The 21,935-nt window shown below is 56.4% G+C and overlaps 1 protein-coding gene across 1 annotated transcript in view; it reads right to left on the reverse strand.

Annotated features, from left to right (window-relative positions):
• CACNA1A (calcium voltage-gated channel subunit alpha1 A) overlaps window positions 1-21,935 on the reverse strand; it is a 140,676-nt gene that overhangs the window by 66,778 nt on the left and 51,963 nt on the right. Inside the window, exons 4-18 of the mRNA XM_026660587.2 lie at window positions 19,466-19,557; window positions 18,452-18,604; window positions 16,336-16,523; window positions 10,339-10,442; window positions 9,458-9,573; window positions 8,515-8,571; window positions 8,003-8,092; window positions 6,310-6,519; window positions 5,676-5,788; window positions 4,881-4,993; window positions 4,154-4,285; window positions 3,747-3,819; window positions 3,165-3,282; window positions 2,561-2,628; window positions 241-347 (exon numbers count right to left, since the gene is read on the reverse strand). Of these exons, the coding sequence (XP_026516372.1) occupies window positions 241-347; window positions 2,561-2,628; window positions 3,165-3,282; window positions 3,747-3,819; window positions 4,154-4,285; window positions 4,881-4,993; window positions 5,676-5,788; window positions 6,310-6,519; window positions 8,003-8,092; window positions 8,515-8,571; window positions 9,458-9,573; window positions 10,339-10,442; window positions 16,336-16,523; window positions 18,452-18,604; window positions 19,466-19,557 (1,734 nt within the window). The remainder of the gene's footprint in view (window positions 1-240; window positions 348-2,560; window positions 2,629-3,164; window positions 3,283-3,746; window positions 3,820-4,153; window positions 4,286-4,880; window positions 4,994-5,675; window positions 5,789-6,309; window positions 6,520-8,002; window positions 8,093-8,514; window positions 8,572-9,457; window positions 9,574-10,338; window positions 10,443-16,335; window positions 16,524-18,451; window positions 18,605-19,465; window positions 19,558-21,935) is intronic.

Below are 21,935 nucleotides of genomic sequence, written 5' to 3' on the forward strand. Positions count from 1 at the left end.
GGCTGGGACCGGAGTAGCCAGGAGCTCCCCCCACAGCCGGCGCTCCTGCCCCGCTCCCCACAGCGCACTGCAGCCCCGAGCATTCCTTGTCTCTAGCTGTCCTGAGACCCGATCCTGCAACATGAGCCAGTGCCGAGGCTCAGCCGCCCGTGGTTGGACACAGCGTCACGGAACAAGAGAGCCTGAGGGGAGGCTCCGGTTCGTGCCCTGGCCGCCGGTGTCGCTACCTACGGCACTTACACCGCTATAGACATGCTGGCTGCAGACAGGGGGCTCACTTCTGCCACCTCCTTGGCTTTCTGTAGTGCAAGTTTTTGGTTGGCCACCTCCTCCTCCTCTTGTTCATCCTGATAGGCACAGACACGGGCGAGCATTAGTGGCGTTTGATCCCCATCAACCCCGCCCTGATTCCTGGCCCCTTTGGGGTGTAACTCACCCCACCTGGTGCGGCGGCTCTGTCCCCTCTAGGGGGGATGAGGCCACACAGGGGGTGACAAGCCTGCTGCAGGCTTGGAAAACAGCTCAGGCATAGGTGCTGACTCTGTGGGTGGAGCACCCATGGGGAAAAAATGGTGGGTGCTGAGCACCCACCGGCAGCCCCAGCTATCAGCGCCTCCCCCCCCCCCTCCCTACGCCTCCTGCCGCGGATCAGCTGGGGGAGGGGCGGGAAGAGGTGGGGTGGGGCTTGGGGGAAGGGGTGGAGCGGGGGCGAGGCCTAGGGCGGAGCAGGGGTTTAGCACCCCCCCGGGAAAGGACAAAGTCGGTGCCTGTGAGCTCAGGAGACTCATGCTTCAAGATCCAGGGTGATACCTGCAGCCCCCAGCTGGGAGTGGCCGCAAGGCTAGGACGTCCATTCTCCCGCTCCACTCGAGCTAAGGGAGAATTCAGGAGCCCAAGGCCAGACCACAGGAGCATCAGCTCCTCAGGTGTGAGCTCCTGGCTAGCACAGGGCACCACCAGCAACCACACAGCAAAGTATCCCAGCCCTCAGGAGCCTGAACTGGTGTGTGCCGTGGACAGAGAACAGGCAGGAACAAATTCTGCCAATGCCCAAGCCTCAGCAACGGCAGGGAACAGATTAGGTGAGATGAGCCCAGGTGATCCCAGCGGGCTCTCCACGCTGCAGAGGAAATCGAGAAAACCACAAGAGTCCTGCCAATCTGACCTGGGGGGAAGTTCCTTCCCCACCCCAGATCTGAAGACCCCAGGCACATGAGCCAGGCCCACCAGCCTGGCATTTAGACCCAGGATTCTCTGTACCACTTCGGCGGACTGGGCCCACCCCAAGCAATGTCCTGTCTCCAGCTGTAGCTGGTCTCTCTTGCTTCAGAGGAAGGTGAAAACCCCTCGGAATACATCATCCCTAGCCGCTAGCTGTATAGGCCCTATGACACACAGCTGATGCCACCACTACCATGGACTCCAGGGAGTTGGGTGTGATCAGCGTCTCTCTAGGGCAAAGGAAAGGCTGGGGCTGAGGGGCAGACAGGGGAGTGTGTTTCTCTTATTGCGTAACGGAGCCAGGAGTCCGACAAGCTCCCAGGGGACGAGAGGTAGGAAACAGGTGACGGAAGATTAGCCAGAAAGCCCAGGGGCTGGGGCAGCTCCTGCGCTGGAAAGGAAGAAAAAGGTGACGGGGAAAGAAAGAGGGAGTGAACTAGGCAGAAGGAGCCTGCCCCCAGCACCAAGGCTCACCAGGCTATTTAAATGCCTCTGCCCTTCCCCCTGGCCTTTCAGCCTCCAGCAGTCTTAATTCCTAGGAGCAGCGTTAGCACCTCAGCCACTAGCCCACTCCTCAGCTAGAACAAGGGGTCAGCATCACCCTGTTGTGCTTGACAGAATTACCGGACTTAGTGATGGACATTGGCGCGGGGCGGGAGGGGGCTCCAGGCTGAGGCAGGGGGTTGGGGGGGTGAGGGCTCCAGCTGGGGGTGCAGGCTCTGGGGTGGGGCTGGGGATGAGGGGCTTGGAGTGTAGGAGGGTGCTCCGGGCTGCGAACAAGTGGTTCGGGGGATGGGATTGGGATCAGTGCTGGGACAGGGGGGTGATGCGCAGGGTGGGGGTGTGTGTGCAGGCTCCGGGCAGCGCTTACCTCAAGCAGCTCCTGGAAGCAGCGGCATGTCCCCCCCTCCAGCTTCTACGCGGAGGTGCGGCCAGGCGGCTCTACACACTGCCCTGTCTGCAGGCACCGCCCCCGCAGCTCCTATTGGCCGCGGTTCCTGGCCAATGGGCTGGGAGCCGCGGAATCAGCGCTCGGGGAGGGGGGACAGAGGCAGCATGCAGAGCTGCCTGGCTGCGCCTCCACCTGCAACAGTAGGGATGGGGAGCCACCCATGAGCGCCCCCCACGGACCTGAACATTTTTACCATGGACACTTGTGTCCGTGTATGGACATGTTGCCGACCCCTGCGAGGACACTGCTCACGTTTCAGCCATAGGACGCTCCCTAAGGAAGTCTTCCAAAGGGGCCCCTAGCGCCGCTCTGAGACCTCAGGGCTCCTGAACCCCCCACTCCCCGATCATCCTGCCCTGCCAGGCGGGCCAGGGAAGCAGCTCCCACCTTGGTGAGCTCCTGTGCGTTAGCCAGGTTATCCACGGCGATAGCCAAAAACACATTCAGCAGGGTATCTGGTCACCCAGTCAAGGCAGAGCCACCAGCCGCTCCAGCTCCAAACACTCCTGAGGCCAAGGGCAACCATCCTCGCCCCAGCTCAAGCCACACCTGGCTCTCAGCATATTCCCAGGACTATCTCGGCATGGGGGGCGTGGACTGTGATGCACATGCAGAGCTTGCTTGCGCCCGCAGCACCTGGGGTTTCCTTGCAGGTCGCCCATCCGAGCACTGGCCCAGTGTACCAAGGACTAGTTTCACAGCCCCAAGCCCCAGCTGCTCCAGGCTCAGAATCGCTCTCTTCCCTTTGCCTAGCGAGACGGCTAGCTACTTCTAATGCACCCATCACTGGGGCATCGGAGCCCCACAAAGAACACCACCCCAGAGGCAGAGCTGGGAACAGAACCCAGGAGACCTGGCTCCCAGCCCCTCCTGCTCTAAGCACTAGACCCCACTCCCCTCCCAGAGCTGGGGTTAGAACCTAGGAGTTTGATACCCACTAGAGCCTCCCGCCTGATGTCTTTCTCTCTTGGGGCCACCAAGCAAAGGATACAGTTACCAAACAAGGTGAGAACAATGAAATAGACCGAGTACACCATCCCCTGATGGACGCCGCCCTGAGATTTGATACCATCGTACATTACCATGTTCCAGTCTTCGCCAGTCAAGATCTGAAAGGGAAAAGAACAAGGCACCACCGGAGGCAGAGAATCCTTTCAGACAGTGCTCGGGGCACATACCCCCCCCCCCCCATGACCAACACTGAGACGGGAAGACGAGTCTCCAACCCTCTCTGAGCCGTGATGAACATTGCACCTTCAAAATGAGGGCGGGTGGGGGAGTGGGTCCAGTCTGGTTTTGCTGGACAGCTTACAGCTTACTGGAAATCTCGGCAATGGGGCCTGGGAACTTTCTTGGCCCGTCATGAAAATAGTGGGGCATCTTTAACACAGGGTGTTTCCTCCCAAAGGGTCCAGCAGGCATTTGAGTTCAATAGGTGCCCACAACCAATCACTTCCCCTTTGTGGGTGTCCTTCAGAAGGGCCTTTCCCCTAAGTTCATGCAGTGATGCCGCTTCCTGTTTCCCTGCCCAGCGCTCACTCCTGTGACACTGACCGAGCAATGGAGGCTGTACCTGAAATACTGTCATTATTGCTGCTGGGAAAGTGTCGAAGTTGGTGGAAGGGGTCCCATCGTCAAAATTGAACCTGCGCAGGGGAAACACCAAACCAACACACACAGGCACGTTACTCACACACGCCCTTATCTGCCTGCCATGTCAGAGGGGAAAAGTGGAGTCAGGAATCTCTGCTCCAGTCCCAGCCTTTCCCAGCAGATGACGCTGTAGGGGAGTGGGGCAGGACTGCTGGCTGCAGGAGGAGCTCCCAGCTACTGCAGTCCCAGCCTCTCTCTGCAGGAGGCGATGCAGGAGCATTGGCTGTAACCAGCTCACTATTATTCCAGTCCCAGAACCTGATGGGATCTTGGGAAGGCAACAGGTTGGCTGAGGGCTTGGCTCGGAGGGTCCCCCCAATTACTCACTGGCCCCCAAAGAGCTGCATCCCCAAAAGGGCAAAGACGACGATGAAGAGGAAAAGAAGGAAGAGCAAGCTGATGATGGACTTCATGGAGTTCAGGAGAGACACCACCAGGTTCCGTAGGGAAGCCCAGTACCTGCGGAGAGAGACCAAAGGAACCACAGGTGAGCCCCTGGCAGCGTGCGATTGGGTGACGGCAGGCAAGTGCACACATATTGGTGGGCAGGTGTACACGTGTGATTGGGTGCTTGTGTCTGTGGCCGTGTTACTTGCCGGCTGCATGAGACAAACCCAAATGTGCCTTTAGATGTTTATACGTCATGGCACAGCCTAGGGCTCAAGTTAATGGTGCACACCAACAAACGGACACACGAGCACGTGTACACATACTACACACACACGCACTCAAGCATACACACACTGTAACTTAGGGTTGCCAATGTTGTATTTAAAAAATAAGAGACGGTTTTCTTAGCACCCCTGCCCCACCCCTCCTCCCAATATTATTATCATTAATAATAATTATTATTAATAATAAGCAGTATTCGGGGGGGGGTATTTCTTGCTGCTTTTTGCAGCACTCAGCAACTCCCAATCTTGTACAGAAATGAAAAAACAAGGGACATCCCTTGTAATAAGGGACTGTTGGCAACCCTAAGCGTACACACGCCTCACTCACACACACTCATACACACACATGTTTTAGGGACACTGGAAGCAAGAGCACTTACTTTGTGATTTTGAAAATACGCAATAACCTGAGAGCTCGTAACACGCTGATTCCAAAGGATGTTCCAGGCTTCATGACAGCCCAGATCACCTCAAAGATGCTCCCTATGATAACCTGCCAGAAAGCAAAGGAGCATATTAGTGGCCTACAAAAAACTCTGGGCCTTGGCTGTGCAGGGAACCTTGGCACTGGTGCCCTCCGCCCCGCCCCCCAGGCGCTGACAGCATGCTCAGGACAGGCTGCGTATTCACACACATGCACTCCAACACCCATACCCAAGGGCACACACATGATCATAGGCACATGTGCGCACCCACTTGCCAATGCTCACCCCTGTGCATGCACTCTCACCCTGCCCCCCCATACCCACCCGTTAACATGTACAAAAGCACACAGACACTCACAGACACACTCCTGCCTCCAACCCCATGCAGGCGTAAATCCACAGTAACGCCACAAGGCCAGATTCTGATCACAGCTGCACTGCTGTAAATCCCGATTAACTCCAGTGAAGTCGACTTCAAGGGAGTTACTTTGAATTTACACCGGTGTAACAAACCACAGAATCCAATGGAGCTATTCCAGATTTACACCGTTGTAACTGAAACCAAAATTGGGCTCGACGGAGATTTTCCAGAGTTACACTGGTGTAACTAAAACCAGAATCGGCCCACTAGAGATACTCCAGATTTAAACCAGTGTAACTGAAACCAGAATACAGCCTGATGGAGCTGCTCCTGGTTTAACGGGTGCAAGCGAGTCCAGGCCCCGTGGCGGGCCAGGAGGGTAGACTTACGGCGCAGTCGAAGCAGTTGAAGGAGGAATGAAAGTAAGGCCGCGTTCCGAGCCCATACATTTTTATAAACATTTCGGACATAAAGAGTCCTAAGAAAATGAATTCTGCATAGTCTGTGAAAGAGAAAGAGAGAGAGAGATGGCTCAGACCTGCCCAGATCTCCCTGCCAGCTCCCTCCTACCCTGCTGCTCTCTCCACTAAGAGAAATTAAACTGCTCATTGAATGACACACTAATAATCTCTTCCATTCCTAGAGCGCCCTCACCCCGAAGGATCACAGAGGGCTTTGCCCTCTGATAGACACTCACATAGGGAGAATGTCCGTCCCACCTAAATCCTCTGGTGCAGGGGGTGTGGCAACTGTTTAGCAGCGTGGAACAGTGCCACACAGACATCGGTCACCCAGCACTAAGGAGCAGCCCTCTCTGGGGTGGGGCGCAGCGGCCGTTTAACCATCCGTAGTAGGGACGCCTCTCCCAGTGATGAAATGCAGCCACCTGTAGGGCTGGGGTGCCCTAGGAGTTAAACAGCCGTGCCATCGAGGAGAGGAAATGAGGACTCCTCAATCCGAGTGAACCATCCGAGGGAATGTGGGAGAGAAAGAGGCGCGTGCTCAGCCGCTGGCCATACTCACAGAGGAAGTCGGAAAGCCAATCTGGCTGGCTGTGGTGTACTATAGCAACACACAATGTGTTGAGTGCTACCAGACTGAGGACTGTCCAGTAAAAGGCCTGAGTTTTGACCATTCGGCGGATATAGAAACGCATCCTCCTCTCCCTTTTGTGAAAAAAGGTGGAGTTTTCCAGCTTGGCACTTTTGATGCTGGCTCGAGCAAAGGGTGAACCTGCAGAGGGAAGAGAGGAAGGTTAGGAGCAGCCCCTGGGCAAAGGCCCCAGCGTGGCTGGAACAGGTGTTAGAGGGGGCAGTTTATTGGGCCTCCTGACTCTCCACCAGCTCCCCGGTTGAGTAACATGGCACCTGGGCCCAGGCTCTCGGTGCACTTACTGGGGTCAGCCTCCTAACCCCTCTGTAGGACAGCAAGAGAAGGATCCTGCATCCAAATGAAACTGCAGTGTGACTCAAGGACCTCCGGATGCCAACTGGCAGAGGGCCCAGGAGTATACAGGGGCACAGAGATCCCTGGGTGCACCCAAAGGGGTCATGTAAGGTTGCTACTGAAAGCCTGTCACGCTCATCCTCGTAATCTTTGCAAGAGGCACTTATGGGGAATACGCGGGGAGCGATGCGTATATGCTAAAACTGATCTTCCCTCGGTCTGTGAGTTAAGGCAGGTCACCAAAAGGTGGCCCACATGCGCCTGTCAGGCAGGGGGTAGGAGATGCTTCTCTCTCTAGCCGGGCATGTGCAAACTGCAAATTGTCTGGTACACAATAGACGCCCATTTACAGTCTGAGCAAAATGCAAATTAACAGATTACAGGGGCTGGAGGAAAACACAAACCAGCAGGAGTTCACGGATAAGACAATGAACTTCTGAAACTAGGTGAACTCCCAGTTATTCCTTTAACTGGTGAGAGGGCTTGGATCTTATGAGAACGGGTCTCAACCAAACTGGTTGAAAACACCGGGGACAGAACTTGGGGTATCGTGTAGGAAATAGGGGAGTACCCTGCCCGTTAAGGTTAGTCTCTAGAAAGTGTGTTATGATTTTGTTTTATATATAACCATTTGTTTCCAATATTCTTACTCACTATCACTTCAATCTCGTCTTGTTTTCACTATCTCAAAGTGTGTTAAGCTAAGTGGCAATCCTGAGTAGAACCTATCACACTGGTGGGGGGAGGGATAGCTCAGTGGTTTGAGTATTGGCCTGCTAAATCCCAGGGCTCTGAGTTCAATCCTTGAGGGGGCCACTTAGGGATCTAGGGCAAAATCAGTACTTGGTCCTGCTAGTGAAGGCAGTAGGCTGGACTCAATGACCTTTCAGGGTCCCTTCCAGCTCTATGAGATAGGTATATCTCCATATATTTTATTTAACTCCTTTGGGAACAGCCAATCTCAGAGTTGTGGGCGTGTTCAGTGGAACAGGGGCACTCGGAGGGCCTGGGGGTCAGCGAATGCCTATCGCTAACCTGTACAGATAGAGTGAGGCCTGCAGGGGCCTGGGGAGCGGTGCCCGTGCTGCCAGAGGCTGGTGATTTCAGGGAGCTGGCCCACAGCAGGCACAGATATGATTCCTTAACACTAAGGGCAAGTGGTGGTGAAGTGACTCACAGCCCTGGGAAGCATCACAGCGGCTGACATGTTTTGTCCTTCCCCGCATCACACGGTGCCCCCCCGTGGCCACGCACAAGGCTGCGGACCTACCCACTGAGGAGATGTCGGCCAGCTGATCTTCTGCTTCCTCCGGGTTCAGCAGGTCTGTCTTGCTCTTCTTGATGGTGGCTCTCCGCAGAGCTCCAACAATAGGAACATGGCAAGAGAAACAGACATTATCCTTTGGGTTTCCCAGTCGGACTCTGTACAGCGCCCCGGCTGGAAGGGGCTGGAGTAGCCGGAGCTCCCCCTCGGTGATCCTGCCCTGCTCCCAGCAACACCCCCTTCTGAGAGGAGCTGGAGAAGCCGGGAGCTCCCCCCACAGCCAGTGCTCCTGCCCCGCTCCCTACAGTGCCCCCTGCTGGACTAGGCTGCACCAGAATTTCTCTACTATTTTTCTATCTACGGAACTTTTTGGATCATGGACAGATGAACAGCACCTGTTTATACGGAGCCCTCAAGCCGGCCCCCTGGACAGCCCACTGTTACTGCAGCTGTGGTGGGAAGTCCCAGGGGAGCCACTATTTCTCCAGCCACTCGGGGTTCAGGGACACACAGCTTACCATCAAACGGGAGCCTCTGCTCTTCCTCCGTCTCATCCTCCGCTAGGATCACTTCTTCTGAGAGAAAAGAACCGGGAATTAATCTAGGCAACAACACGCCCCTGGAATTCTGGGGAAACTTTCTCAAGCTGTGCTGGGATGGGGCCGGGCTGGGGCCGTTACAGTCGAGGGCAGGAGCGAAGGGCATCTACGTTACCACATTTCAGGGGGGAGGGGGCCCATGGCGCCACGTGGAGGTCCAATGCAGAAATAAGCCACATGGCCAAAGGGCCCCTACTACGGGGCACCCCTCCCCAGGGCACGTAGGAGGCGGCGTGGGCTGGCTGGAAGGCCCTAGGGAGGGGAAGGCAGACAGGAATGCCACGGGAGGGAGGAGAGCTGGGTTGGAAAGGCGTGACGGGGAATATGGAAAGAGGTGTGGGGTCTGCATCCTTCACTTCACCCCCACCAGGACACCCATCCCTAGCCCTAGCAGCTGATCAGTGACCCCATAACCCTGCCCTGGAGAGGAAGAGCAGACGATGCTTCATCAAAGACCAGAGCCAGGGCAATTATTCGCTTGGGAGCCTGCATGGAGCTCACTCAGATTCCGGGAGCTGAGCGGACTGGCAGGCTGGGTTCATCGAAAGTTTTCGGGCAGATCCGCATGCCAGCTTTGGGCCCAGCCCCCGAGATGTGTTCGGGCGCCTAACTCCCATTGATTTCCCATTGCCGCAGTACCTCTGGTGATCCGGGCCTTTGAGCCTTTGGGTGTCCTGGCAGCTCAAAGTGAAAGCCGGGGCATGGGATGGGAACTGACCCGACACATGCTTCCCGGAGTCAGGGAAATGGCCTCTGGCCAGCGAGGGGCAGGGACTTGCCCAGGGTCCCCCAGTGCATTACAGCGGAGAAGAGTACGCTCCCCCCACCCCCGGCCGGCGCTGTGGCAGAAAGGAGTCCTCACCCGCTTTGGAGATCCACTCCATGTAGCCGTTCAGCTCCCTCTCAATCTGCTGCTGCCGTCTCAACTTGAGAAACGCCCGCCGGTTCTCCACCCGCTCTCTTTCCTTGGCAAACTCCCTGCAGGCATCAAAACAGCCAAACCGTCTGCCAGGCTGCCCTGCACATGTCTGAGCAGGTGGGTATCACGAGGAGGGGGCAGAATGCGCCTCCTCCCCCGAGAATGTGCCATCCAGGGCACCTTGGGTATGTGTGTGTGTGTACCTGTGTGAGAAGGGTATGTGACCAGTGTCCGTCTATGCAGTATGTGTGCATCTGTGTAAGGGGTGCCCATGTGTGCGCCCATGTACCTACATGGACTGCAAGGGGTGTACACACAGTGTGTGTGTGAGACATGCACACCTACTCGTGTGTCCATGTGTATGGATATCCGTGTGCCCACGTCTCTGGGTGAAAGGCCGGTGAGCAGCATGGCTGTGGGTGCAGGGCGTGTGCCAGGGAATCCAACAGCAGCAATGGCAAAGGCCTCTTGGGTTTGCTCTGACCCCTTCCCGGAGGATCGCACCTAGGACTTCTCCTCTGCAGATCTCCCAGCTCTTTACAAGGTGGGTCAGTGTCACTCTCCCCGCTTTACAGGTGGGGTAACTGAGGCACAGAGCATAGAAGTGACTTGCCTAAGCAAATGCAGCAAGTCAGTGGCAGAACCTAGGAAACCCGACTTCCAGGCCTCCCCACTCTAACCACCAGAGCCCACTCCCCTCCCAGAGCTGGGCACAGCAGCCAGGTGCCCTGGCTTCCAGTCCCATGCCCTACTCCCTACGTAGCATCCTGGGCCCCTGGGAGCCAGTCGGGAATGCAGCCCAGGGCAGGGGGCCACGCACTTACCCAGACAGCACCCCCAGCACAAGGTTCAGCATAAAAAAGGAGCCAATGATGATGAGGGGGATGAAGTACAGCCAGTTCCAAGTGTTCCCTGAGGCATCGTTGCTCTGGGAGAGAAGGGAGTGACTCAGCCAGTGCGGGCTGCCAGGGCCAGGCTGTTCCTTCCCTCCGAGGAGGGGCCGGTGAGCACGGACCCCAAGCAGCCGGCCAGCTCAGCAGGCCCACTCCTAGCCCACTTCCGAGAGAGCTGCCCAGCCCCTGCTAGGCTTAGGGTGACCATATTTCCCAAAAGGGAAAACTGGACACCACCTGGGGCTAGCCTGAAGCCCCTCCCCCTGGCCGAGCTGGCATCAGCCACTGGCCTGAACCCCTCCCCCATGAAGGGCTGGCCCGAGCCACCCGCCCATGCTGCTTACCTCCCAGGCCCACATGGGGCCGTCCCGCAATGCTCACCCCCCTCGGCTCGCGTCACTCACCCAAGCTGCTACACCCTGCCCCTCGCCCATGCAGGGCTGGCCCGGCCCGAACTGCTCACCCGAGCTATCACCCCCTGCACGTTCCTCCATCCTCTGCTAGGGTCGCACGCCACTTTTTTTGGTAAAACTGGGCATCAGTTGGCAAGAGCAAATGGGACAAACGCCAAGTTTTGCCCAAAAGTTGGGACAGGGCTTAAAAAAAGGGACCGTCTCAGCCAAAATGGGATGTACGGTCCCCTATATAGGATGGGCACTGCACCAGTGGGGTTAGCACAAACAGCCCCCCGCCCCCCACCAGCAGCAACAGACAGAATAGGCCACGGGGACTGTGTCTTGCTCCTCAGGTTGGGGCACCTTGGCAGGGGATGGGGGGAGCATGCCCAGCTGATGTCCTGACTCTCAGAGCCCTGCTCTACCCGCTAGGTTACACTCCTCCCACTAACTGCAGCTTGCAAACAAACCACAGGCCACTCTGCCGGCTCCCTCCCACAGCCACTGCCCCGAGGAGCTCAGAGTGAACCGGGCCGCTCCCCACTTTGTGCCTTGAAAGCCGACATTAGCAGCAGGTCACGGGTTTGCTCCAGGGAAGGTGCTAATGGACCCTTCTCCCGACTGGGTTCTTTGTCCTCCCCTTTGTGGTGCCAGGGGCTGGAGGGGCAGGAGAGGGGATGGGGCACTTTGCGAGCCTCCGCTCCACGAGCTGCTAAAGATTCCTTGTCCCCATTTCTCGCCGCTAAATATAGGCCAAGGAACAAAGTGAGTGGCAGTCTCCCGGCTGCTCAGTCTAACGAGAGCCCAGCAGAGGGGGTCTGGTGACAGTGGTGCCTGGGGAGTGGGGAGCATGTGAAGGGATCTCAAGGCCTCTACAGAGACTCTGCCATGCCCACAATCTCCCTGTAACTGCAGGGGGCAGAGTCAGCAAGCCCCGAGTTGGGTCCAGGCTCCCCTGCTGTGGCAGCCTTGTTAGGGCAGCTTCTCCACTCCCATCCCGAAGGGACCTGAATTCTCCAAGGTGCTTGTGTCCTGCCAGAGGGCCAGGGTGACTCGGGATCTGCACTAGGAGCTGGGGGTGTGACAGACATACTTGGGCTGGCTCTTATTGAGTAGTGGTAGCACGGGCAGCGGCAGCATGAGCTAACTGCCCCGAGCACAAACCCACTTGGGGCCCGTGGGGACGTACTTGGGGCAGCAAGCAAGGGCCCCTGCAGCCCACGGCGACACTGCTGTTTCTAGTGCACTATCTGCACAAGAGGCAGCAGGAGTACGTCTATCTGAGCTGGGGATCACACCCCTAACTTACAGCGCAGATGTAGGCTCAGCGGAAGGTGCAACAACCCCCCCCCATACGCCCCCCCAGCCCTCTGAGCCCTCCTGCCCCCAGGCACTGCTTCCAGATTCTGCTGGCAATTTAGCTCCCACTCAGAGGCAGACTGCCATTGCCTCTTGCCAATGGTTCGGCTGGTTCAGTGTCTGTTCCCCGCCCCCCTTCTCAGACTGTAAAACAACAACAGAATCCTCTGTGCTGAAATGCAGCTGTCTCTCGGGGTTGGGGGGGGGGGAGAGTGTGCAACAGCTGCTTCGCAGCCGTCAGCCCCGCGGCACAGTTTGGGATGGGGCAGCAGGCGCTGGACGGTGGTAAGACAATTGTATGCGATGCACACGTTTTCTGCTCCCCTCCTTTGCAAGAGGCCGGAAAGAAATGAGTCGCTGGTTAATTATCCAGGGCTCCTTTCAAATCTAGCACAAAAGGCACGTGAGGAAGACGAAAAGGAGGGGGGTTAAGAGGAAGCAATTACCCACGAGGCCGGGAGTTCGTGGGACGGTCCAGAGCGATTGGGTTGTCGGTGACAGAATATGTCATAAGGGCTTGTTCCACCGATGGATTGGCTCAACTGAACTCCCCCCCCCTGCTCAAGCTGCTGGATCATGGGGGGTTCCGGGTCTCAGGCACCCCCTGATGGGCTGTTTTATCCCCTAATCACAGGGGCAAACACATCGGTGCACAGCTGATGGGGAAGTTGCATTTACTCCTACGACCGTTGCTCTATCAGCCATATGAGCTGGCTTGTGGGCATCTGGGTCATTGCTGTGAAGCAGAAGGTGGGCTGGAGGCTTGGGAGATTGTAATTAAGGTGCATCACCCCCCAAGGGCCTTGAATTGTAAAGCAATTAATGACCCCACCTCCGGGGGAGGTAAGTGGAGACCATACCCAATGTGGGGAAACTGAGGCACAAAGAGCAGCAGTGTGATTTTCCCAATACCCAAGGGGAAGTCTGTGCTCAGGATAGAAGCCAGGCGAGCTCGCTGGAGCAATAACTCATTAACTCTCCCCCCCCCCGGAGAATATCCACAGCATAGCGTCTTCCTTCCCATGCTCATGCCCCTATCACTGGGGGAACCCAGCTTTGGGGGCGAGAGAGGACATAGGCACGCAGCTGTTAGGAACTGGGCTCAGACCCACTTAACTAATTTCACAGAGGGACCAATGGTAGCGCACCTCAGCCACTAGTGAATGGAGCTGAATTCAAACCAAGGCCCTAGACGGGAAAGGCCACAATATCCCATCCCCCAGCCTCCTGACCCAGCCAGGCTGGGCACTAGATTGGATCTGCACCATCTAGCTGGGAAAGGCCTTGTGAACCGTTCCCCAGCCAGCCAGTCCCACTGCCAGGGGGCCAGTCTGGAGGTGCACCCCCCAGAAGGGAAAGGGCCAGTGACACATTCCCTGTCCCAGGGCCAGCTTGGAACCAGGAGGGAAAAGGCTCCATAGTGGAACCTGAGGAGAGCCTATGCCCTGGCTGTGAATCCCATCCCCTGTGCACCTGCCCTCCCACATGCACAGCAGTCAGTGCACACCCACGCAAAGCCCTTGTCCAGAGGCCAGCATAGGTGCTGGAGCAGAGCCCTGCGTGGGACTAGTCTTCAATCCTGCTCCCGCTATTATGGCAGCAGGTCCTGCGGGATCCCCGTCCTACTGCAGGGCTCCATTCTGGAGCTCCTCCTGCTCCCACTGCTTCTGGAAGGTCAGCTCTCGCCAAGAGGACTGGCGCAAAGCAGATCCTAAACCACCACCGGTTTGGAGGGGCTGACAACGGCTGACTCACGGAGCAATGCTGGCTGCTACAAATCCACTTGGAAGCCTTTGGGGACTAGAGAGAGATGCAGGCGGCGCTGCTCCCGCTGCGGTGGGCCTGGGACACGAGGTCTCTCTCCTGCATTAGTGTGATTAGCTCATGGAACTAGGAATAATTTATGTTTACATTGCGCTTTCCATCCCCAAGTGCTTCATGGTCTCTAGAGAAGGATCTGCCACCCACCACCAAAATGCAGCTACCTCTGCGGGGGAGCACGGCAGCTGTTTAACAACCCACACCAACACGGCATGGCAGTTTTTGGCAGAAAGCAAAGCCGAATCCTGTGTCACACACAGATTTCAAGGGAGGGCTTGGGGAGGCCAAATGGAATTTGAGCAGGACCCTGGGGCTAAGGCAGCTACTCCTAGGGACAGAGCCGTGGGATTCCAGTGATCTCACTAGAGTGTTTTATCCAAAAGGCAGATGCTGTGGGCGTACAGCTTCCCTCCCAAGCAAAGCATTGAGCTCAACAGCCCTTAACCGACAGGAGAAGTGCCCCCTTCTGGATCATCAAGGCAATTTCCCGCTGCACCCTGGGCTTTCCTTCCTGGTCTCCTCCCAGAACTAACTGGCTAGGTCACCATTCAAAGCACCTCTTGTCCTATTCAGTCTCATAACCAGACAGCTAAACTCAAGATCCCCCAGCCAGGCTAATGCACCACAGGGCTGTCCTTGCACACACCAGACATACTCAGACACCTACACACTTTAGTGGTAACACACACAGACATATTACAGCCATGCTACCATAACCCAGCACTTACACAGTTGCAAATTAACACACCTACTTTTCCACAGCGCTCCCCCCACAGGTTCTCTCAACAGTCCTGCACTGCCACTCACACACTACAGGGCCATGCTCACTAATGAACTCCCCTCTTGCAAGCTAACACACTCAGCCACACTGGAACAGGGGCACCCCCTCCAGAGCACCCCTCATGGCATGGGACAGCTCTGCAGTAACTGCTGCTTTTAGCTGAGCCCTACGTCCCAGGACTTCCTCCTTGGAGGCCCTTTATCCTAGCAAGTTCCTACTGCCTCCCCTGCCAAGGAACTCCCTACTTTCTACCCGGGGCCAACCTGCCTCCCAGAGAGAGAATTCCCTGGAACTCGGTTTGCTCAGCCCTTTTTAGGAGACCCAGGTGTTCTCAGGTAACCCATCCCATTAGCCCCACCCCCTCAGGCTGCAAGGCAACTAATTATGACACAGGTAGGGCTGGTCCTGTCACCCTCTCTCTCTCACTCACACACACATCCCTGTCACCTTCCCCAGCAATCCAGCGCCCCCTGGCTGTGCATGTGAGAGGCCCCATCTGGCACCTTTTCCCTATATACCACCACCAGGCAGGCCCAGCTTCATCCCCTATTCTCCAACTGGCACAAGGCCTACGGGCTCCAGGCCAGGCACCATCCTCTCTCTTTTTCTCTTCCTCTGTCTCTCTCCCCTCTCCCCCCGCCCCCCCATCTCTGTGGAGCACTTCATCCTTCTTCCTGACTCAGCAGAACGCCCCAGCTCATTAATTCTGCACACATGGCCAGCCGCGTGCCTGGCCTCTTGGTAGTAAGGACCCCACTGCACTTTGGATCAGGGACAAAATGCTGAGAGCGAAGCAGCCTGTCAGCATCCTGGAAGCAGGCTCCCCTTAGGCTGGGCACTGCTGCCTGGCGGCTTCATAACTGCAGTCCGGGAGAAGCCACGAACCTCCCTCTGGAGTCTGGACACATGTCAGCCACAAGATGCCTCCTGGTCCCAGCGCCAGGGCTGCTGGGGGGCTGGCTGCCTTGGGCCGATCGTTATTGGCCCAGCTGAGAATATGCCCCGGTTGATTCAGGGCTCGTGAACAGCCAGGTCTGTTCTGGTCTCACTCACGTAACTCAGAGCTGAGAAACGGGTTGTTTTGGCCAAGAAGATTTGTGCCTCTCTCTAGGGGTTGAAGTGATTCTACAGGGCAGGGGCAGGGGCAGGGCCAGGCAGGCACAGTAGAGCCAGTGTCCATATTTGGTGGATTCAATGGCCCTGCAGTATAGAGATGACACCCGTGCCAGGTGGGTGCAGTGACCCTGCAGTACAGAGTCAGTGTGGGTAGCAGGCAGATCAAAATGCTTTACGACCATTCATTAACAAACTCACCCTGTGAGATTATCACCCCCATTTTACAGATGGGAAAACTGAGGCCAAACTGTAAATCAGCTGCAGACTCAGGAAGAGAACACAACAGTCCTGATTCTCAGCGTTACGCTCAGACCGCTAAGCACAGCTTCTTTGTCCAAGTAATGAAAAGCAATCTATGCAGGGAACCCCCTACCCCTCATGCATTGCCTGCCCTGCCCCCCAGATGCCAGGCAGTGACGGCCTTAGAGCCCAGGGCTGCTGCAGGCAGAGACTCACATAATAAAGGAGTTCGGTCCACCCTTCCATGGTGATACACTGGAAGACAGTCAGCACAGCAAACAGGATGTTATCGAACTGCGTGATCCCGTAATTCGGGCCTTCCCAGTACTCACGGCATTCGGTCCCATTGGGGCACATGCGGGCTGGTTCTTCTGTCCCACATGGAACATCGACCTTGATTTCGCCTGCAGGGCGGGAAAAGAGAAAGGACTGATACCCCGATGGCAGCCCTGCAAAAGTCAGGTAACCCCATGGCTGGCGGGTAACCTCGCGTCAGAGAGCTAATCCGAGGGCTGGTGGGTAACCCCACAGAAGCCAAGGGCTTCTCCCTACATGGCCCCTTGCGCTTGTCAAAGAGCTGATGGAGTAACGCTACCAAGCCCTTCCCGAATCCTTTCGCTGGAAGACCCCAATGTGGGGCACAGGAATTGCGTGCAAAGAGAAAGCAGCTGACGTTCAGGAGCCTGGCATCCAAGGAGCCAGCCTGGTCTCTAAAAGGGAGGGGGAATGGACAGAAACCCTGTCGCAAGGTATCAGGAAGGAGCCCTGAACCTGCTCCTGCTGGAGTCAGTGGCAGCAGGACTGGGCCCTGTGCTCCGCGAGGAAGGAAGCGTTGGGGTACCTGGTCGTCCACACACATGCCATGCCATGCAGCCCTCCTGTGTACAGCGCTGGCAAGCTCCCTCCTCCTGAGCCGAGCGTCAGGATCCCAGACACACTCCCTCTCTGAAGGGGACTGGGGCCCCCACGCTCCAGACCCTTCCCCTCCTATTTCTCTGACCCTCGGCTTAGGGTGACCAGATGTCCCGATTTTATAGGGACACTCCTGATATTTGGGACTTTATCTTATATAAGTGCCTATTACTCCCACCCCCCCGTCCTGATTTTTCACACTTGCTGTCTGGTCACTCTACCTCGGCACCACAGCATCTGAACATCTTATAGTCATCCCTTGACCTACTAGCCACCACCCTGGGGTATTACCCCATTGCACAGATGGGGAGCAGAGGCACAAATGACTTGCCCAGTTACACAGGGAGGCCATGGTTAAGCCAGGAACTGGATCGGGGTCTCCTGGATCCTGGTCCAGCATCTCTTCTTCTACACCCAAAGCAGGGAAGGTCCCTCTATACAGTGCCTTAGGGAGACCCCTCCTGGGACCCTGAGCTGAGGTCCAGCCCCTGACTCCCAGACCCCCTGTCCTGGCGCAGGGAGGGGCCTGGCACTGAGTGCTGGTTCCCTCCAGCTCGGTAGCCGGGATTTGCAAATACAAATCAGAGCCACCTCTCTCGTGTCTGCTGGGAGAGTCAGACCCTGCAGGTGCTTCCTCCATCCCCCTCTCCTTCCCTCCCCCAACCCCCTTCTCGATGACATGGCCGCGTTGCAGAAATAGCTCTCCCTCAATTAACACCATCTCCGTCAGGGGAGACAAATAATTAGGCCATTCCATATTGAGCGCAGGCCAGGGGCCCAGGGAGGAGCGGGAAAGAGAATAGTGGGGATGATAGGCAGATTCCAGCCCCGCACCCTGAGACACTTGGCCAGGGAAGATGCTGTCACCCCTTGGCTGGGTTGCTGCCCATAAGGCCGGTGCCGGGTTCATACCGCCCTCTCTCACACACAACAAGGACTGGGATTTTCCAGCTGAGGCGCTTCAAGCCATTTACAGATGTTCCTTCATCTAGCCTTGATCCATGTCAACATGACCTCCACATGGTAGAGGGGGAAACTGAGGCACAGAGAGGGGACGTGACTTGCCTGAGGCCACACACCAGGTCAGTGCCAATACTTGGACTCGAACCCAGATGTCCTGGCTCCCTGTTCGCTGCTCTAGTCCTTAGACCATTTTCCCTCTAAGAGTTGGGAGTAGAACCTCCAAGTCTCAAACATCCTGCTCTATGCCCACCCCCTCCGAGAGCGGGGATTAGAACCCAGGTGTCCTAGCTCCCAGACCCCTGCTAGACAAACATCCTCCCTATGTGGAACCAGCATGCAAGTAAAGGGAGCTTGTGCTGGCCCCTTTCTGCTGCTTGACCGGCAATTCCCTGCATCACTCACCTACGGGACCCCCGATCCGAACGCAGGGGACAGGGGATGCGGGCACTGGACCTACCTGTCACCGAGTCAAAGCAGGTGGTGTGAAATTTTCCCATATAAAATTCTAATCCTATGATTGCAAAAATAAGGATTGCAAAAAACAAGAGTAGGCCAATTTGTAGCAGAGGTATCATAGCCTTCATGATGGACTTCAGAACCACTTGTAAACCTGGGGCGGGAGAGAGGGAGACAGGGTGTCAGATGGCAGCTCCCACAGCAAAGGCAGGACCCTGGAATTCTGGGGCCCCGGAGCAGCGAGGAGAGAGTCCCTCACTGCACAGTTGTGTGGGGACCACACCAAAGACCCTGTGCACCCAAACCAGGAGGGCAGTAGATCCGTTAGTTAGATTGGAAACTCTCCGGGCCTGGCTTATCTTTTTGTTCTGTGTTTGTACAGCACAATGGAGGCGCTACCATAATATACCTAATAGACGTACCGCACCCAGCACAATGGGGTCCTCTCCATGACCAGGGCTCCTACATACTGTCACAATCAAGCATCACAGAAGGGGTCATCCCCTTCTAGGCAGCACTGGGGAGACACCCTCCACTCCCACCCCCGCAAGTGGGGCCATTTGGTTTTGGACTCTTAGGTCCCTGACTAATGTTTGCAGACGGAGAAATGCTTCAGAGACCAGCAGCAGCCACTCTCTGAACACACAAGGTCAGACAAGCTCTTCTAAAACCTTTCTCTGCAGCAGCTCCTGCCAGATCCCAGCTTCAGTATGAGAGTACAGGGCAGCCGTTGGGAGCTGGGTCCCATTGGGGGATGACAGAGCCCAGGGCTGGGAGCTGGGTCCCATGGGGAGGTGACAGGGCCTGGGGTTAGGTGCTGGGTCCCATAGGGAGGTGGCAGGGCCTGAGGTTGGGTACCGGGGCTCACTGGGGTATAACAAGCCCAGGGTTGGGTGCTGGGTCCCATAGGGAGGTAACAGGGCCTGGGGTTGGGTGCTGGGTCCCATGAGGAGGTGGCAGGGACCTTTGGCTGGATCCCAGGTCCCATGGGGAGCACACGGACTAACTCACTTACTTGGGATCCCCGACACCAGCTTTAGCGGCCGGAGCACACGAACTGCCCGCAGTGTTCGCAGGTCGAAGTCGGAGCCGACTTTCGCCAAGATGCTGCAAGAGATGAAGGGGAGAGAGACAAAATACGGGGCGTGCTGGGAAGTGAGGCCACCTGCCCTGAGAGGGGAAAGCTCCCCTCCGAGAGGAACATGGTAATTTTGCCACATGAGGGGGGAAGAAAGGCATGTGGGGATGGGGCTACAGTGGGACCTGGTGGAAAGAAGGGGTTGGGCAGCCAAGACCCTCAGGGTCAAATTCTACCCTCACATAAGCAAGTCAACAGAGCTGGGAACAGAGCCCAGGAGACCCGACTCCCAACTCCCCCTGATCAGACCACTAGCTTTCACGCCTCTCCCCGAGCCAGGGAGAGAACCCAGGAGTCCTACTGTTACCAGCTAAAGTGAAGGGCGCCTGCTTGATGAAAAATAAAATCATCATCATCTACTTATTTCTTGAGCACGTTCCTTCCACGGATCCCAAACTGCTTCCAGCAGAGGAACACGCAGGGATAACTTGCTCAGCACTGAGGGGCGCAGCAGCTGGTTAACGGCGCAGGGCAGTACCGCACAGCTGCTCCGGAAGTGAATGATCCAATCTCCATGTGAAAACCCAGGGGGAGTGGAAGGAGGCAGAATGCAATTATCTGTCTTGACATTTGGCCAGAATATTGGCGCTAACGCCCCAACTCTTAGGAAAAGTGCCACAGGATCCCAGGAGCAAAAGCTGACAGGAGCTTGATTTCATGTCATCCAAGAAGGGGCCCATCCCACATCACCTCAGTCACACTGGGAATGTCACTCTACTCCCTGCAGCACAGCCACCCCTGGCACCACGCGGAGGCAGTGGGGGCAGCGCTGACTGACTGGGAAGAGCGCTCCCCCATCTCAGCCCCTGGGTTTTCCTTGGAGGTTTTCCAGGCCTGCATATACCTAGCCTGTGAATTCAGACAGGATCATAGCGCAGATGGCCTCAGTGGTTATAACCAGCCCGGTTATAACACACAAACCTGTTCAGACCGTAGCACTGAGCATTTCAGATCAGACCCAGAACTGGTTTCATCAGCCTGGTATCTAGACTAACAGGCATTAACTCCAGTGTCCTGGCCATATTCCAAGTCAGATTTTGCTTCTTTAAAATGCTTCCCTGCAGTTTCAGTCGGATACAGGATTCTCCATTACCTCCTGACCTAAACTCTTGAGTAGCGTTGCTGTGTGGGTGTTAGCAGCAGCCACTTTCTACCCCAGAAGTGGCTGCATTTCAGTGCTGGGTGAGCCATCCCAGTACAGTGTTGCGGTGAGGCCGTTAAACAGCTGCTGCTTTCACCCCACCCAGAAGTGGCTGCACTTCGAAGGAAAGTGAATTGTTCCATATTTAGATCTCTTGGGATGAAAATGGCTCTGGAAATGGGAGTTAATCTAGCTCTGTGTTTGTCTCTTTCTTATGATAATTAAAAGCTGAATCACAGGGGTTCAATAAGTAACTCTGGTTACAAAGCTTTTATTCCTCCTGGCTACGAGACATGAATCAGCAAAAGGCACAACTACAGAGAGAGGGGCGTGTGTGATAAAAGGACAGATCCACACACTTCCAGCCCTCTCCGCAATGGGCCGTAGTTCAGAGACACTGCCGCCTGGGCTCCCATTGCCAGCGCCAGCTTTAGACCTTGGTGGATGCAGGAAGGGAAGGGGAGGCTGGGATAGGGACCCCCGGCATGAGGGTTACAAAGGATTTGGGGGCACATTTGGGGGGTTATGCCCTCATTTCAGACACTTCTCTGCTGCCCAGGTGCAAGCTCCTGTCCCAGATACCCCTGCACTGTTACACACCCAGCACACACCCCTGCTGCCCCGTCATACCCCAGTGCCTCCGATCCAAACCCTGCCTGCCTGTCCCTTCCTTCCTGCGGGCCCATCAGGCATTCACGGGCCTTAGTGCCGCTCCTGAAAACACCTGCCCGGATATGAAACGTTTGCTGTCCTTGCAGCTCACCAAGGGTTTGGAACACCAGTGCGCTAACCTGGGGACATTCCCCCCAACATCTCCCCACCAAAGCTTTAGGATCCAGATCCGCTGGGAGGCAGATCATGATCAGCTCGAGGGTTGCTCATGTCTAGAACCAGGCCTCTTTTAAACACATCCCGAAGAGATTAAAACTGTGTCACAAGCCTCCTGTGGCAGTGTGGTCCTCAGATTTGGTTCAGATGAGAAAATGCACTCCTCTAGGATGTCGTATCCGTGTGGATGTGTGTCTGGCGCTCGCGCTCTAGGATGCCGTATCTGTGTGGTTGTGTGGCTGGCGCTCGCGCTCTAGGATGCCGTATCTGTGTGGTTGTGTGGCTGGCGCTCGCGCTCTAGGATGCCGTATCTGTGTGGTTGTGTGGCTGACGCTCGCGCTCTAGGATGCCGTATCTGTGTGGTGGTATGGCTGGCGC

Source organism: Terrapene carolina, unplaced genomic scaffold, assembly GCF_002925995.2.
Source record: "Terrapene carolina triunguis isolate 2854851 unplaced genomic scaffold, T_m_triunguis-2.0 Scaffold833, whole genome shotgun sequence".
Taxonomy (NCBI): domain Eukaryota; kingdom Metazoa; phylum Chordata; order Testudines; family Emydidae; genus Terrapene; species Terrapene triunguis.